Here is a 17,097-nt window from a genome sequence, read left to right on the forward strand (position 1 = left end):
ATCCATTGGACTGAGCACAGAGTCTCCAATGGAGGAACTAGAGAAAGTACCCAAGGAACTGAAGGTGTTTGGAGCCCCATAGGAGGAACAACAATATGACCCAACTAGTACCCACCCAGAGCTCCCAGGATCTAAACCACCAACCAAAGAGTACACATGGAGGGACTCAAGGCTCCAGCTGCATACGTAGCAGAGGATGGCCTTGTCAGACATCAATGAGAGGAGAGGCCCTTGGTCTTGTGATGGCTCTATGCCAGGGAATGCCAGGACAAGGAAGTGGTGTGGAGAGCCGTGAGCAATCGCCATTACAAGATGGCGCTGGCTTCCGCTGTGCCTAACTAGTAAACAAGTCTTGTACGCAGGTGCGAGAGTGAATTCACGCCAAGTCACTGCCTATCTCGGGGCGTAGTAATGAGGTGATGGGCGAGCAACAAATCAGGTGCTGACACGCCACACTGAGGGCTATATAAGCAGCACCATTTTCCGGGTTCTGGGTCTTCCCTCCTGAAGAAGCAATAAAGCTTTTGCTGCAGAAGAATCCGGTCGGTCGTCCGAGTGTGTTCTTGCCAGCGAGAACAATAGCTCGGGACAAAGTGGGAGTGGGTGGGTTAGTGATCAGGGGTGGGGAGGTGGGGGAGTGGGGATGGGATAAGGGAGGTTTTGGACGGGAAATGAGGAAAGGGGATAAAATTTGAAATGTAAATAATGAAAGTATCCAATAAACATAAATTTTAAAAAGAAAAAAAAGAAAATATTCTATACCTGTAGGACATCAAGAATGTGTTAAATTTTAAAAGTAGAATAAATTTGAATGTTAGAATTAAAAAAAAAAAGTCTAAATAAGCAAATTAGTTTCTGGCCTCCTTGATGTCTTTAGAGAAAGGAGAGGTGAAACAGGTGATGTTTGAGATTAAATGGAAGTTAAACAATTCTCCTCAAAAGACAAGGGAATGGCACCTATGGCCCTGAAAACTTGCAGATCTCATTTGTGTATAATTTTCTTTCATATAAAACAAGGAGAAGGCCAGCCCTTGGGGATTTTCTGCTGCGCTGCCAGTTGAAAAATCTTGTTTGGCAAGGGAAATGAGCCCTTTGCAGAAGTGTTCCAAAGTGACCTATGCTGTGAATAAATACCACTGTGGTATGTGACACAGAACCCAGAGCTGCTTTCTGTGGTCCTCAAGTGAGTCCAAATGCAGTAATAGTTACAGAAACCAGGAGCTCAGTCTGAAGGGAAATCATGAGGAGAACCAGTAGGGAATCAATAGCAGGGACATTCAAGAGCACACTGCATCCCAAACGACCTGCTTGCTTGCCAATCAAGGAGGTTTGCTCTTGAGCTTGGAGTATCAGTCATCCTAGCAAAACAGTTGTGAATGGCTTGATCAAATGATTAGAAATATTTGAATGACAGCTGTGTGCATGATAGCCAGGGCCTCAGAGACGTCAGGGAAAGGCAAACATTACCTGCCTCCAGATGTTAGTTAAGTAGGCTGGTTTGACTGTGCTGCTTCCTAAATAGCTTTTATGTTTATCAAATATGTATTTTATAAAAGGTGTCAGAACCCCATTCAAATATTCCATGTATATGTGGGCTTTCTATTGTTTTTGTTGTTATTGAGGACCAGCCTTAGTCCATGGTAATGATAGGATGCATGGGATTATTTCAATCTTCTTGTATCAGTTGAGTCCTGTTTTGTGACCTGGACTATGACTATGTGGTCAGTTTTGGAAAATGTATCATGAGGTGCTAAGAAGAAGGTATATTCATTTGTTTTAGGATGAAATGTTCTGTAGTATAATGTAATAATCTGTTAAATCTATTTGGTTCATAACTTCTGTTAGTTTCACTGTGTCTCTGTTTACTTTCTGTTTTCCATGATTTGTCTATTGATAAGAGTTGGGTGTTGAAGTCTCCCACTATTATTGTGTGAGGTGCAATGTGTGCTTTGAGCTTTAGTAGAGTTTCTTTTATGAATGTGGGTGCCCTTGCATTTGGAGCATAGATATTCAGCATTGACAGTTCATCTTAGTAGATTTTTTTTCTTTGATGAGTATGAAGTGTCCTTCCTTATCCTTTTTGATAGCTTTTGGTTGAAAGTTGATTTTATTTGATATTAGCATGGCTACTCCAGCTTTTTTCTCAGGACCATTTGCTTGGAAAATTGTTTGCCAGCCCTTTATTCTGAGGTAGTGTCTGTCTTTGACACTGAGGTGCATTTCCTGTATGAAGCAAAATGGTGGGTCTAGTTTACATAGCCAGTCTGTTTGTCTGTCTTTTATTTGGGAATTGAGTCCATTGATGTTAAGAGGTATTAAAGAATAGAAATTGTTGCTTCCTGTTATTTTTGTTGTTAAAGGAATTATGTTTGTGTGGCTATCTTCTTTTAGGTTTGTTGAAAGAATATTACTTTGGTGCTTTTTCTAGGGTGTAGTTTCCCTCCTGGTGTTGGTGTTTTCCATCTATTATCCTTTGTAGGGCTGGATTTATGGAAAGATATTGTGTAAATTTGGTTTTGTCATAGAATATCTTGTTTTTCTCTGTCTATGGTAATTGAGAGTTTTGTGGGGTATAAAAGTCTGGGCTGGCATTTCTGTTCTCTTAGGATCTGTATTACATCTGTCCAGGATCTTCTAGCTTTCATAGTCTCTGGTGAGAAGTCTGGTGTAATTCTGATAGGTCAGTCTTTATATGTTACTTGGCCTTTTTCCCTTACTGTTTTTAATATTCTTTCTTTGTTTTGTGCATTTGGTATTTTGACTATTATGTGAAGAATTTCTTTTCTGGTCCAGTCTACTTGGAGTTCTGTAGGCTTCTTCTGTATTTATGGGCATCTCTTTCTTTAGATTAGGGAAGTTTTCTTCTATAATTTTGTTGAAGATATTTACTGGCCCTTTAAGTTGGGAATCTTCGCTGTCCTCTATACCTATTATCCTTAGGTTTGGTCTTCTCATTGTGTCCTGGATTTCCTGGATGTTTGGGGTTAGGATATTTTTGCATTTTCCATTTTCTTTGACTGTTGTGTCAATGTTTTCTATGGTATCTTCTGCACCTGAGATTCTCTCTTTTATCTCCTGTATTCTGTTGGTGATTCTTGCGTTTATGATTCCTGATCTCTTTCCTAGGTTTGCTAACTCCAGGGTTGTCTCCCTTTGTGATTTCTTTGTTGATTATATTTCCAGTTTTAGATCCTGGATGATTTCGTTCAATTCCTTCACCTGTTTGGTTGTGTTTTCCTGTAATTCTTTAAGGGACTTTTGTGTTTATTCTTTAAGGGCTTCTACTTGTTTACCTCTGTTCTCCTGTATTTCTTTAAGGGAATTAGTGATGTCCTTCTTAAAGTCCTCTATCATCATCCTGAGGTGTGACTTTAAATCTGAGTCTTGCTTTTTCTGGTGTATTGGGGTATTCAGGGCTCACTGTGGTCGGATAACTAGGTTCTGATGGTGCCAAGTAGCCTTGGTTTCTGTTGCTTATGTTCTTGCCCTTGCCTCTTGCCATCTGGATATCTCTGGTTTTGGCTGGTCTTGCTGTCTCTGACTGTAGCTTGTCCCTCCTGCAAGCCTGTGTATCAGTACTCCTGGGAGACCAATTCTCTCTGGGATGGATTTGGATATGGAGAGCTGTGGCACAGGGTTAGCTCTGGGGCACAGGCTGAAACCTGAAGGATCCTGTCCTGGGCTGTTCCTTGGTTCCTGTGTACTGATGACTCTGGGCTGGTCCCTCTTGGGCCAGGAATTTGAGCAGAAGTGGTGTTCTTACCTGGGCTCACAAGTGTGCTAGCACTCCTGGGAGACCAGTTCTCTCACAGTGGTATTTGGGTATGGAGCACTGTGGCACAGGGTCAGCTCCAGGTGAGTATGGAGCATGTTTCTTAAAAAGGAAGAAATAGAACTATTTTTATTTGTAAATAACATGGTTATCTATGCATTTGCTAGCTAATCACTTCACTATGAGCCTCTGTCATAAAAAAATAGAGATTCTTCATGTTAACAACTAAGCACATTGAAAGACATCAAGTAAACTCTAGGTAGCTAGTCATTGCCATGTGGAATCACTCTGTGCACATGCTAAGATCATTAAGAAGTCTCAAAGCATGACTAGAAAAGAAGATAGTGCTTATGGTGCTTGGAATGAGAATAGCTCCCATAGGTTCAGTTATTTAAAGACTTAGTCCCCAGTTGGTGGAACTATTTAGGAAGGATTATGAAATGTGCACTTGTTGGAGGAGGTGTATTACTGGGGGCGGGGTGAGCCTTGAGATTTCAAAAAAAAAAAATCCTTAGATTCCTAGTGTGCCCTCTTTTTCCCTCTGCTTTGTGGCTGTGATGTAAGCTCTCTGATGTTCCTTTGTTCCACCATCATGGACTAAACCTCTGAAAACAGAAACCAAATTAAACACTTTATCTCAGAAATTGCTTCGGTCATGGTGTTTTATCTCATAGAAATGTAACTAAGAGAGAAATTGGAACTAGAGAGTACACTATTGCTGGAGAGTAGGCCTGACCATGCTGGGTTTTGGGATGTGTGTGTGGAAGACTATGGGTCTTTGGGCTATAAAAGCAAAACATCATGGGCATTTCTACTAGGAATTTGGAAGACAGTAGTGTTGACAGCTTGCACACTGTAAAGGGTCAGTTTAAGATGTTTCAGGATAACAGTGTCAGCAAGGGGACTAGAGACCATTCTTGTGAAACTTTGGCAATGAATGTGGCTGCTTTCTGCCCTTGTCCTAAGAATTTGCCTGAGGCTAAACTGAAAAGTAGCAGACTAATTTCCTTGGCAAAGAGATGCAAGATTAATATTGACTGCCATGATGTAATTAGTAATCGTTCTTTTTGTTTTGTTTTGTTTTTGTTTCTCAAGGTAGGGTTTCTCTGTGTAGACCTGTATAGTAATCACTCATATGCAAATCTATCCTGAAAAATGACAAGTGAAACAAAAAGAAATATAAAATGTACAGTAAACAAAGAAGGGGGAGGAGCCCCAATGAATTTAATTTTGTAGCTAAGGCCTGTACTAAAAATAATGAGAAAATTAAAAAGAGGTATGGTGAGAAATGGAATTAAGAAAGGGGTGCCCTCAGGGTAAGACCCCACACACAGCTAAGCTTCCAATTCATGAAAAGACACGGCTTAAGGAGTTTTCTGACCTGAAAAAGCAATAATAAAGCAAAGCTGCTACAGATACTATTCAGGGGCACCTAGATTCACCCCAAGTTGGTAGTCAAACTTGAAAGTGTTTTCCATGTGGTTCCAGCTTTAGAATTATGGAGAATACATGGATACAGAGGTTGTGGATCTTCTATCTGGGGTTAAGGTGATCCCTTGAGGCCAGATGTGTGTCAGGGAAGTCTGCATGGAGGTCCTGAGAGGCCATTGCATGACATTGTGAAAGTGAAGCCTGGATTGTGTTAGAAACACCAGGATGCTGGAGAGGCTAGAGCCATGGAAGACCTACAAAGGAGAGCTGCAAACAGAGAGTGGAACCAGCCCAAGAGAGAGAAGTATGCTGCAGACACAAAGCTGGAGGGGTGGGGGACATCTAAGCCCTCAGACATCAGACCGTTTGCTACATCAGATATGGAGCAACAGGAGTTAAGTTTGCCCTCCTGGATTTTGGTCTTGTTCTGGTCCAGTATTCCTCACTAATTCCCCCACTCCCCCTTTTGGAATGGTACTGTATATCTGAGCTACTTCATGTTGTAGGTGTATAATTTGCTTTTTGATTTTACGGTGGGCTATGTAAATTTGTTTTTTTAAACCTTATTTTTATTTTTATTTTTTTGGTTTTTTGAGACAGGGTTTCTCTGTGTATTCCTGGCTGTCCTGGAACTCACTTTGTAGACCAGGCTAGCCACGAACTCAGAAATCCATCTGCCTCTGCCTCCCGAGTGCTGGGATCAAAGGCATGTTCCACCACACCCGGCAAAACCTTATTTTTAATGATGGTTCTTAAACGCTGTAATCTCCCTTTTAGCCCACCAGCCACCAAAGGTAGTGGGAAGGCAAGGATACAGGAGAAGTAGACTTGCTTAGGGAAGTTATTTGGAGCAACTCCTGTCTATCATGTCTATGTTGTCTGGAAATGGACAGTTCAGTTTACAGATTAGCAGCAGAAGCTTGGTTCACTCCTAAACACTTCACAGATACACCAGCAGTCCAGTTTGGTAGAATCGGGTTAACAACAGCTAGGAGAGATACCCAGGCCTCAGACTATGCACAAGTCAGTAAGAGGAACCAGGAGGAATGCCAGGAGTTCCTGGCTGTGCCTCTCTTAGGAAAGCAAAGGAAGATCAGCGAAGACGAGAGACTCACACGCATTGCACAGCTAGCTCTATAAGCAAGCCCAGCTCAGCCCCACCACTGTTTGTCGAGTCCTATTTATACTCTCCAAATATCACGTGTCCTCTACGAGTGTTGCCTCAGCATCTGTCTTGCCTCGGCATGTGCATCAGTCTTAGCTGACAGCACTCTGCCAATCAGCCCGCGTCCGCAGAGATGGCAAGAAACTGCAGCACACCACCAGAAGGTTTTTGGTGTGTTTCTCTCTATGGAGCCCCAACAAATGGAGCTCAACTACACAATGTAAGGCGGACCAATACTTGTGTGTCATTTAGCAAAGAATCCTTCATCACATGTCCTTTCACGTGCTTGCTTTATCAGAACATCCTTTCACCTGTGTCTGTTTCAGCTAAACATTCCTTTACAAGTCTGCCTTAGCCTTTCACCTGTGACCACTTCAGCTAAATGTTCCTTCACCTGATTGCCCCAGCAAAACACCATCCAACCGACTTTCCAAAGAGCACATATGTTTCCACTTCAGAGCTACAATTAATGGATTGTCTTCAGTCTTAGAAGAGACTTTGGACTTTGAAAGTATGTTGAGACTGTAGAAGAGTATGAAAACTTTTAAAATTGAACTAAATTTATTTTGCATTATGCTTATCCATAAGCTTATGGGCTCAGGGAGTGTGAAGTGTGTGCTTTGAATGAGAATAGCCCCCTTAGACTCATTTATTTGAATACTTGGTCCCTAGCTGGTAGAAGTGTTTAGGAAGGATTAGGAGGTGTGGCCTTGTTGGAGGAGGTGTGTCACTGGGGGTGGACTATGAGGTTTTAAAAGCCCATGTCATTCTCAGTGAGCTCTTTCTCCACCACCCTCCCCCTTCATGGTTGTAGATCAAGATATGATCTCTCAGCTGTTCTTTTGCCCCATCATCATGGTCTCTAACCTTCTAAAACTAAAAGGCAAATGGCACAATTTCTTTCATAAGAAATTGCCTTGGTAATGGTATTTTATCACAGCAATAGAAAAGTAACTAAGCCATTCATAATTTGTTATTTTCATTAATCATTTCAAAAGTAAATGAACTCTACCCATTTCCCCTTCTTTTTGAGTATAGATAGCATGGAGAAAAAGGGTAAAAAACAAAAAGAACAGCACCTCAGGTCAACCTCCTTCTATCTGGCAGAGTGACTGAAACTTTGCTTTCTCTAAGTAGCAGCAGGTTGTGGATTCTAAGAACATCAGGCAGCTTCTTCTGAGGTCTGTTGCTTGACAACGTATCTCCTCCTCAGCTTCAGGAAAGAGTAGCCTTAGAGAAGGTGTGAGAGGCCACAATGGGATTCCTCCCAGAGGCTGGACCAGATTCAGGGTGGTGGGATGGAGGGCTAGGGGGGTAATCAGCACAAGGGGAACAAGGAAACAATGACTTTGGGGGTTCTTTCTTCATGTATGAATAGCTGTCGAGGTGTACTCTTAATTAGTTAATAAGGAGGTGCAGATAAGTATAGAAGATGGCAGAGGAAAGATGCCTATCTCTACTTTTTCCAGTTTATTTCCATTTAGCTGTGTGCACAGCTGCACTATCTCTTACTGTGATGTTTGTTGAAGGATTTCACGTTTGACTGTCACAGAGGCATTGTGGTTTGACATAGTAGACTGAGGAGAGCAAGGAGCATAGTTAACAGTGAATTCCAAGTATCCTTTAGAAGTAATGGAAAGTTTTCAGTGAGATTCATTCATTTGCACACCCCTGAAGGGATAGAGCTGAGAGAATCCGCAGAACAGGACTGGCTGACAGGGAAAGGTTTTACCGTAAGGCAGCCATTTCTTCTCGTCCACACTAAATTAGGTCCTGCTTGGTGTGAGCTTCCAGGAAGCCAGATCTTGCTGATCAAATAATTCGCCTAATCAAGGGGCACATAAATAGCTCTCTCTCCAAGAAAAGAGTTAAGAATAGAAGCCAGGACTCTGCCACACAGTAGACTGCATCTGTCAATGTGGGCAGTAGAAGACCAGCACTGACCAATGCAGCTCTAGGCAAATGCCAGGCAAGGGTTGCTAGTGCAATGGCAAGCTACGTGTGGCACACTGGATGTCCAGTATGGGCAGAGGTGGCAAAAGGAGAGCCCCATGCATCACCAGATGATAAAAAAGAAAAAAGAGAAGAAAAAGGAAGAGCAGACTCTCACAGGGAGGTTGTGTGGAAAGTCAGCAGGACACAGAGGAGTTTGTTATGCTATGTAGCACACACACCAAAGACCTTCTGGAAACAGACTGTGCTACCAGCCAAGTTATTATAGAAACCACACATATTCTCTTAAGAAACTTGGGACAGAAATCAAAGCATGGTAGTATCACATCAGCCACCATAGAGGGAGGAACCTGCCTAGACAAGCCACTGCAGCACTCTGGAGCCAGGACTCCCAACTTATCCCTGGAAGAAATTCAACTTTTAGAAGGCAGTCCATAATCCTGGGCATATTTCACTGCCTCCTAGAGATGTATGTCATGAGCCTATTCACATGTACACACTGAAATATAAAACAAACTTTATTCTATTAGGTTTCAATCTAAGCAGCGTAAGTTTCATAAGCTGTTGCTTATGTTGATCTAGGAGATTTTTTAAATTATATAACACCAGATATTTATAATTTGTCATGACCTTTTCTTGTGTAGCCTTACTAAGAAAATATTAAATATAAATAATAATCTTGCATATATAATTTACTTGTGTAATTTACTGACACATTGTCTTCAAGTAAACCACATGATAATCTGCATTTAACTATTAACATTTATTTTTTTGAGTCTCTTGAACTTCCAGTAAAAATGTATTTATTTATTTATCTATTTTGTTATGACCCATTTATTGTTGGTAGCCATAGTTAAAACTATCAAAAGAATCTACTCATACTCTTAGCCTTCCAAATCTGTGGGTTCTGCATCTACGGATGCAACAACCTCAGACTGAAACATATATTTTTAAAGGCAGGCACAGTTGCTCAGTCAGTAGATGTGCTTGCCACCAGGCTCAACCATCTGAGTCTGATATCTGGTCCCCATGTAGTAGAAGAAGAACCAGTTCTGCAAGTTCTCCTTTGACTTCCACACATGCCCTGTTGAGCATTCACCCTCCCTACTCCATGGCACAGGCACTGAATGGTATACATGCACACGCGCTCGCGCGCACACACACACACACACACACACACACACACTTCAAATAAAAATAAATAAATATAATAAATCTTGAAGTGTTTTTTTTTAGTTCCCTCTATTCTGAACATATGAAGACTTTTCCCTTGTCATTATTTCCTAAGCAATTCAATGGAACGAATGTTTACATAGTATTTATATTACATTAGGCATTATAAGTCATCTGTAGATGATTTAAAGCATTTACCAGTTTCTGGTAAATACTTAGGCTGTATTGTATTTATAGAAGCAACTTAAAAGAGGAGGGTTTTACTTTGGCTCACAGTTTGGGGTACAGTCCTTCACAGCTGGATGGCAATGGCATGGCAGCTGGTTTGTGCTCTGGAGGTAGGAGCTTGCTCTCTCCTGGTGGGTCAGGAAGCAGAGAGAGGTGGGCGCCAGCATGACTCGTGGGTGTACTATTGCAGCGGCTTTCTCCTTCCCTTCTTTAAAAGTGGGAATACCAACCTATGAGAAAGTTCAGCACATAGCGAGCCTTCCCCCTAAATTCATCCTCTGTGGAAATACCCTAACGGGCACTCCTAATGGTGTACTCAGTTGGGTCCTGGGTACTTGAAAGGTTCCTTAATCCAATGCAATTGACCATCAAACAACCATCACAGTATCTTTTTGGTTACTAAGACTATGGCTGAAGCAAACGTTGAGTGCCCAAATCACACATATATATCCTGGGCTTATTAGCTGTGACTTCGGGCGAGTTCCATTGCTTAACTTCCTTTCTGTAAAATGGGGATGACAGTAATAGTGTTTACCTCATTAGGGCAGTGATGGGATTTAAATATACCTAAACCAGCACCGAGTAAAGAAATATTAGTGAGCATCCACTGCTCTAACAGAATGTCTGGCATTCCGTAAACACTATATGTTAATGGATATTTCTTAATCTCGTTATTTAAGTAAGAGCTTTTATTGGGGGTAGGCAACATGAACAAACAGGCTCAGCAAAGCTGGTGATCAAAGCCTGGGGGCTCATACAATGACATTATCTCTACTGTGTTCAATGTTGAATTAATCTCAATTTAATAAACTTATCTCTTTGTATTTACTAGGGTTGAAAATATGTCAATGAGATTGGAGGAAATCAACGAAAGAGAAAATTTCATGAAAACTTCTCTGCAGACTGTTGACCTTCGGCTCTCTCAGCTGGAGGAGCTATCTGGCAGGATGGTGAGCGCTCTGGAGAATCTGGCAGGCATCGACAGATCTGATCTGATCCAGGCTCGATCTCGAGCATCCTCAGAATGCGAGGCCACCTACCTGCTGCGGCAGAGCAGCATCAACAGTGCCGATGGCTACAGCTTGTATCGCTACCATTTCAATGGCGAGGAGCTTCTGTTTGAGGAGCCTGCTCTCTCCACTTCGCCAGGGACAGCGTTCCGGAAAAAGACCTGCTCCTTTCGCGTGAAGGACGAGGATGCAAAGTCGCACCTGGACCAGCCCAGCAACCTGCACCACACCCCTGGCCCCAGCCCACCTGCCACGCCAGGCCGCAGCCGGCTCGCCCTTGACGGTCCCTTGAGCACAGAGCTGAGACCTGGACCGGACCCTGGCATCTCCGCAGGCGAGCTCGATCCGCGGGCGGATTTCAAGAGCACCGAAGCTGCACCAAGTCTGAACGCAGCGGATATTACAGGCACTCAACTGACTGTTGAAAGCACTGATTCCCACCCTCTGCGGGAGAGCAAACTCGTGCGCTACTACCCCGGAGACCCTAACACCTACAAAACAATGAAGTCCAGAAGCTTCGTCTATACTGAAGGAAGAAAGCTAGTTCGAGGTGTTAGCAACTGGGGTGCAGAGTACAGTTCAATCATGGACCAAGCATGGAACGCGGCAGAATGGAGATGTCAAGTTCAAAGGATCACGCGCTCCCGCAGCACAGACATCCCATACATCGTGTCCGAAGCAGCCTCGCAAGATGAGCTTGAAGATGAGCACAGAGGATCTCTTCTGGATCCTCAGATCTCCCGTTCAGCCCTCACAGTCTCCGACAGGCCAGAAAAGGAAAACTTACTGTCTGTGAAGCCACATCAGACTTTAGGATTCCCCTGCCTACGGTCAAGAAGTTTACATGGCCGTCCTAGGAGTGCTGAGCCCGCTCCTAACAAATTAGACAGGGCAGGACATGCCAGCAGCACTAGCAACTTAGCAGTTATGTCAGTTGCTCCAGAGGGACAAAACACCCAGCAAGAGAAAAGAAGCACGGAAACTGAATGCTGATGGGTTTTGCTTCTTTGATTAAAACAAAAACCAAGCACTCAACAGCCAGACCATCAATGGCTGCCATCTTGACCATCCAAAACATCATCAAGTTTAGGAAATACATTCATTTTGAACTTAGTTTTGAACTTAGTTTTAAATTTAATTAAATTTAATTACAATTTAGTAATGAGCATACAGTAATGTTCTGTTAAGCACTTTTTAGAAAACTATGTTGTTTTTAGTAGTAGAAGAAGAGAATGAAAGCCACACTAGAGCAGGCTTGGGCTATAGCTCAGTAGGTAGAATGCCTGCTCACAGAGTACACCCAAGTCCCTGGCTTCAAACACTAGCAGCACATGAAACGTGTAGCAGCATACACCTGTACAGTTGTAATCCCAGCACTCAGGAGAATCAGAAATTCACAGTCATCCCTGGCTACATGGGAAGTTCCAGGCTAGCCTGATCCACTTAATAATGTCCTAAACAAACAAACAAACAAGTTAAATGTCAGAAGACATTAGGCCAGTGAAGCTAATTAGTTCATCACTATCAAGGCTGCATGAGCTCTTTGCTTTGTGGGCCACCTACTGTCTGACAGAGGCCTTAAGGTACTGAAATCACTACTGAGCCATTTAATAAGTGACACAGTGAAGTTGAGGAGATAGAGTAGATGTAAAAAAGGGAAGGAAAGGAGGAAAATAAAAATCAGTAACTACAAGAAGTCAGCAGTGGCCACACCATTTATACATTTTTATGAGGAGTTTTATGTTTTATGTTGGTTTTATGTTTTAAAATTATGTAAGTCTCTGAAATCTCACACTGTAATAATACAGGAGGTTTGTGAATACAAAGTCACTGAGTGCATTTTTTTTTGTCATTGTAGTTCTTAGTAGCAAACCAAAACCCAACAAACAAACAAATAACCTCCCGCAAAGGATCCGTGTATCTTTCTCTAGGAACAGCTTGCGGAAAGCTGTAGATAAAACCTAAAGGCAAGCGGTTCAACAACCACAGCCATGCCTCAAGGCCGAGAACACAAGAAGCTACACTGCAACCTGATGTTCGTGCAAAATAAAGGCATGCGTATCCAACAAAGCCACTTTTGCTTGGGACTAAAGTTAGGACTGCGGTCTGAGACACATATACCCAGGTGCGGGTGGAATGGAGTGTGCTCCGAGAACAGAGGGAAGGTTGGGGTTTTAAGGCTGAAAATGTCATGCACGCTATTACAAAAGAAGGCTCAATGGCTTTTCCAGTGAGTGCAGGAGCAGGCAGGAGCTCAGTGCCTGGTGGAGGTAGCTCCCGGGCAAGGCTGGTCTCATTGGGATAGTGTGGTTCCATCAACTGACCCTTTACTTCCTTTCACTGAACTATGACAGGGTGAATCCATTTTCTACAATGAATTCTCACAAAGTCCATGGATACTATTGGCACGGGGTGGGGGTGGGGCAGAGGGGCAGGGCACCATCTAGGCATGTCACCACCCAACTATACACAAAGGAACAGAAAGGACTTTTCTGGCCAAAATGGAGGTTAGTTAGTGCACAGTACTGCTTATAAGGACTCAAGAAAGTCTCCAGCACACACACATACAGAGCAGAGAGCCCAACCCTTGCCTAGAATCACCGACGGCTCTCACTGAAGCCAAGGACTTCATAAAAAGAACCGTTGGCTGGTAGATCCCAGATCTAAGAACAAATGGTGGTAGTAAGGGACCATGGTGGATGAAAATGGGAGATGAAGTTTAAAAGAAAAAGGGAACAAAGGAGCTGAGCAAGGCGATTTCCTTCTCTGCATGGAGGGAGAGATAGAGAGGAGACACATAAGACAGGCAGACCTAGACAGAAGCACAGAGCATTGCAGAGAAGTCTGTGGTCTGCTCATCATTTGAATGTCATCACCTCAGTGGTGCCTCAGGAAGCGAGCAAATGTGATGACTAGGAAGGAGACTGAATTCTTTTCCTAAAATAAGACTGAGATTTTAACAGATTAGAACCCCAGAACTTGGATGAACTTTTCCAAAAGGTCTGATCTAGCACTGAAGTGGGCAGGTCTTTGAAATTTAATTTATTTAGTAAACAAAACTATTACTTGTTTGTATGTTGTTGCATGGAACCTATTGAATCATTCTGCTCCATGTTCCTATGTGATTTCATGTTTCATGAAATGATCCATACAAGATGGCTCTTGGCAATCATCCAAAGTTTTAAGTCCCTTCTATTGATGGCCAGACCAACAGTGGCCTTGTACCTCTGAAAAGTCTACTAGTGCCCAAGCTCAGGGGTATAGAGGTTTTAGAAGTTTTTAAAACCCTCAAAGGCCATAATTTACATCAAAGTTAGGTGAGGGCCCGAGTACCCTGAAATGTTCATTTCTGGCAGAGCATAGCAATTATTTTAGTTGTAACCTTCTAATTATTTTTCCCTTATATCTTTTCTAGTTATTTTTGTTTACTTTAATTATTTTAATTAATACATCTGGACCATGGTCAAGGCCATGGAAATCTCAAATGTGTTGCCAAGACAGACATGACCATTGGGAGGCTGCAGGTGGAAGGCTGAGAACTGTCGAAGCAAACAAAAAACAGAGTCAGAGCGAGAGGGTATTATCTTGGCCATTTATTTCACACTTGTTCCCAAACCTTTCCTTTTGATAACAAAAACCATGTGTGTGTGTACATATACATAATAATATATGTATGTATACATATATATCTTTTATTTTTTAAGATTAATATAATTATATCATTTTTCCTTTTCCCTTGCCTCCTTCCATGACCTCTTTTTCCTTAATTGTTGTTACACATACAAACAGACACACACACACCCTTAAACACGTAAATATAACCTGATTAGTCTGTATAATGTTAACATCTTTTGTGTTTGTGTGTGTGTTCAGGGCTGATCATTTGGGTATTGAATAATCAATTGGTGTGTGCTCTTCCTTGGAGAAGGCTTTCCCTTGCTCTCAGCATCCCTAGTTGCCTGCTATCCTTTGTGTGAGACTGGGGCCTCCTGGGCTTTCTTCCATTGACATTAGCATAACCATTGTCCCTGCTCAGCTCATGTTTAGGCATGAGTGGTGAGACTTTGGGAGGGTTGCTTCTGACATTCCAAGGAGACAAAAATCTCACCAATAAACTTCCTGTTCCTCTGGCTATTATAATCTTTCCTCCCCCTTTTGATTCCTGAGACTTAGGTAAAGGAGATTTATCAGAGATGGGATTGGACTCCACACCTATACATTTTGGTTGTTTTCTGTAGTGGTCACTCTCTTTTAACAAAGAGAAGTTTCCTTGATCTGGCGGCTGAGACTACCTTTGTCTGTGGGTATAAGGACAAAGACTTAGACTGCAGCTAGGAATTATTAGCATTAATAAAGTGGTGATTATAGATTCTCTCCCAAGCTCCATGGTTTCACTAGCCCTGGGTAATTGACTAGATTCCCAGTACCAGGATGATTTCCATCTTGTTGAGTGAGTCTGAAGTCCAATCAGAGAGCTGGTGGTTACTGCCAAGGTGTGTGTGTGCCACTATTATAACCTCAGGATTCTCATGCCATGCCAAGGTGTGTGTGTGCCACTATTATAACCTCAGGGTTCTCATGCCATGCTGGTTGTTGTCCTGGTTCACAGGCATCATACCTGGGTAGTATTGTTGGATGCTCCCTTTGAAAGTTTTCCACCATGGAAGCTGGTCCTCAGGTCAGTTCCAGCTCTGGGTCCTGCATCTGAAGTATACAGTGTCTTCAGCAATAGGGACTTACATTCCACCTCCAGGAGGCAATAACAATAGGCTGTACCATTTTGAGAGTCTCTTGGACAACCCTGACCAACAATTCAAAATATGGCTTCTCTTGCCCGGATATTGGTGTTTTTATCACATGGTCTTTGGCTCCAGGGGGATGCATTGTCACCCCAGATGGGGAAATTTCATTTATTCTATTCATGTATATTTATACACTGACTTCTGTGTGTTACAGGTATTTTTAGGTAGCTAATAATGCAATTCCTATCCTTATTGCTATTTATCTTTCTCTCTCCTTTTCCTGCATTTTGATAACAAAAAATGCTTAGCCTTAGCCAAGTTCAAGAAAAGAACAGATTTCTTAAAACAACTTGAAGATCTGTAACTATGGTTGTTTGAATATGCTTGGCCCAGGGAGTGGTACTATTAGGAGGTGTGGCCATATTGGAGTAGGCGTGGCCTTGTTGGAGGGAATGTGGAGGTGGGCTTTGAGACCCTCTTCCTAGCCAGGAGGGAGTCAGTCTTCTCATTTTTGCCTTTGGAAAGTGTAGAACTCTCAGCTCCTTCAGCATCATGCCTGCCTAGATGCTGCCATGATGATAATGGACTGAACCTCTGAACCTGTAAGCCAGCCCCTATTAAGTGTTGTCCTTTATAAGAGTTGCCTTGGTCACGGTGTCTGTTCACAGCAATGGAAACTTTAACTAAGACAGTAACTGAACAAAGTTGGTTTGAAGAAGGGAAAGCTTGACATTGAATTTTCCATGTCCCTGTTCAACATGCACACACACACACACACACACACATACACTTGCCAAGAGTTCTATCTTGCCTCAGGTGTGGGTTACACGTCCCATCCCTGTAAGTCTCCCTACGAATGGTGGCACTCATATCTTATTAAGGTGCTGTCTAAAAGCAACTTTAAACACCATGCTTTTTGGGGGATATTTGCATTACAGATATAAATGAATAGCTCCTAATGGTGAAATCTGAGAACCTGTGGCAAGCCAGATATTAAGAGCTCTCACGCATAGCTTAAATTGTACAGTGTAACTACTTTCCCAACACAGCACGACTCAGGTGCTGAGGAGTTTATCTACAGGCCTGGGCCTAACTGCTTGGTATGGCATTATTACTGTCCCATTGTCATTGCAACATTGTCTAAAGAACCAAGTATTAGGAACAAATAGTCAAGGTAGTCAAATATATAAGATCATCTAGTACATTCAAGTAAGAATACTACATATGTGAAACTATATTGGTGGAGAAATACAGAGTCCACAAATTCTATTTTTGTCCTATATAAAATATAATGGAAAAATATAATAAGGTTTTTATACCTATATCCCCACCCCCAAATTTGAGATTCACATATAAATTATGATTTTTGGTAGGCACTAAATGTGACAAACTGAGCTGGTAGGCTGTGAGGCACTGCATTTAGGATGTCCAAGGGAGATTTGCCTTTAGAACACGCTCAATGTATTCACACAAACACTCCTGACAATACCACATTACTACAGTGTAAACAGACTAGGGCATACAGAGCAGGGACCAGGCAGGCAGGAAATGCTGCAGGCTTCCTCTGGGGAATCCTCGCCAGTGAGGGTGCTACAAGGAAGTCCTTCAGCTGTGGCAGGTGAG

General features: G+C 42.4%; 1 protein-coding gene across 1 annotated transcript in view; it reads left to right on the top strand.

Annotated features, from left to right (window-relative positions):
* Positions 1-12,387, top strand: part of Trpm1 (transient receptor potential cation channel subfamily M member 1) — a 115,263-nt gene extending 102,876 nt beyond the window's left edge. The window contains exon 27 of the mRNA XM_021169169.1: positions 10,555-12,387. Coding sequence (XP_021024828.1) covers positions 10,555-11,725 — 1,171 coding nt within the window. The 3' untranslated portion in view covers positions 11,726-12,387. The remainder of the gene's footprint in view (positions 1-10,554) is intronic.
* The last annotated feature ends 4,710 nt before the right edge of the window (positions 12,388-17,097 follow it).

Source organism: Mus caroli, chromosome 7, assembly GCF_900094665.2.
Source record: "Mus caroli chromosome 7, CAROLI_EIJ_v1.1, whole genome shotgun sequence".
NCBI lineage: Eukaryota > Metazoa > Chordata > Mammalia > Rodentia > Muridae > Mus > Mus caroli.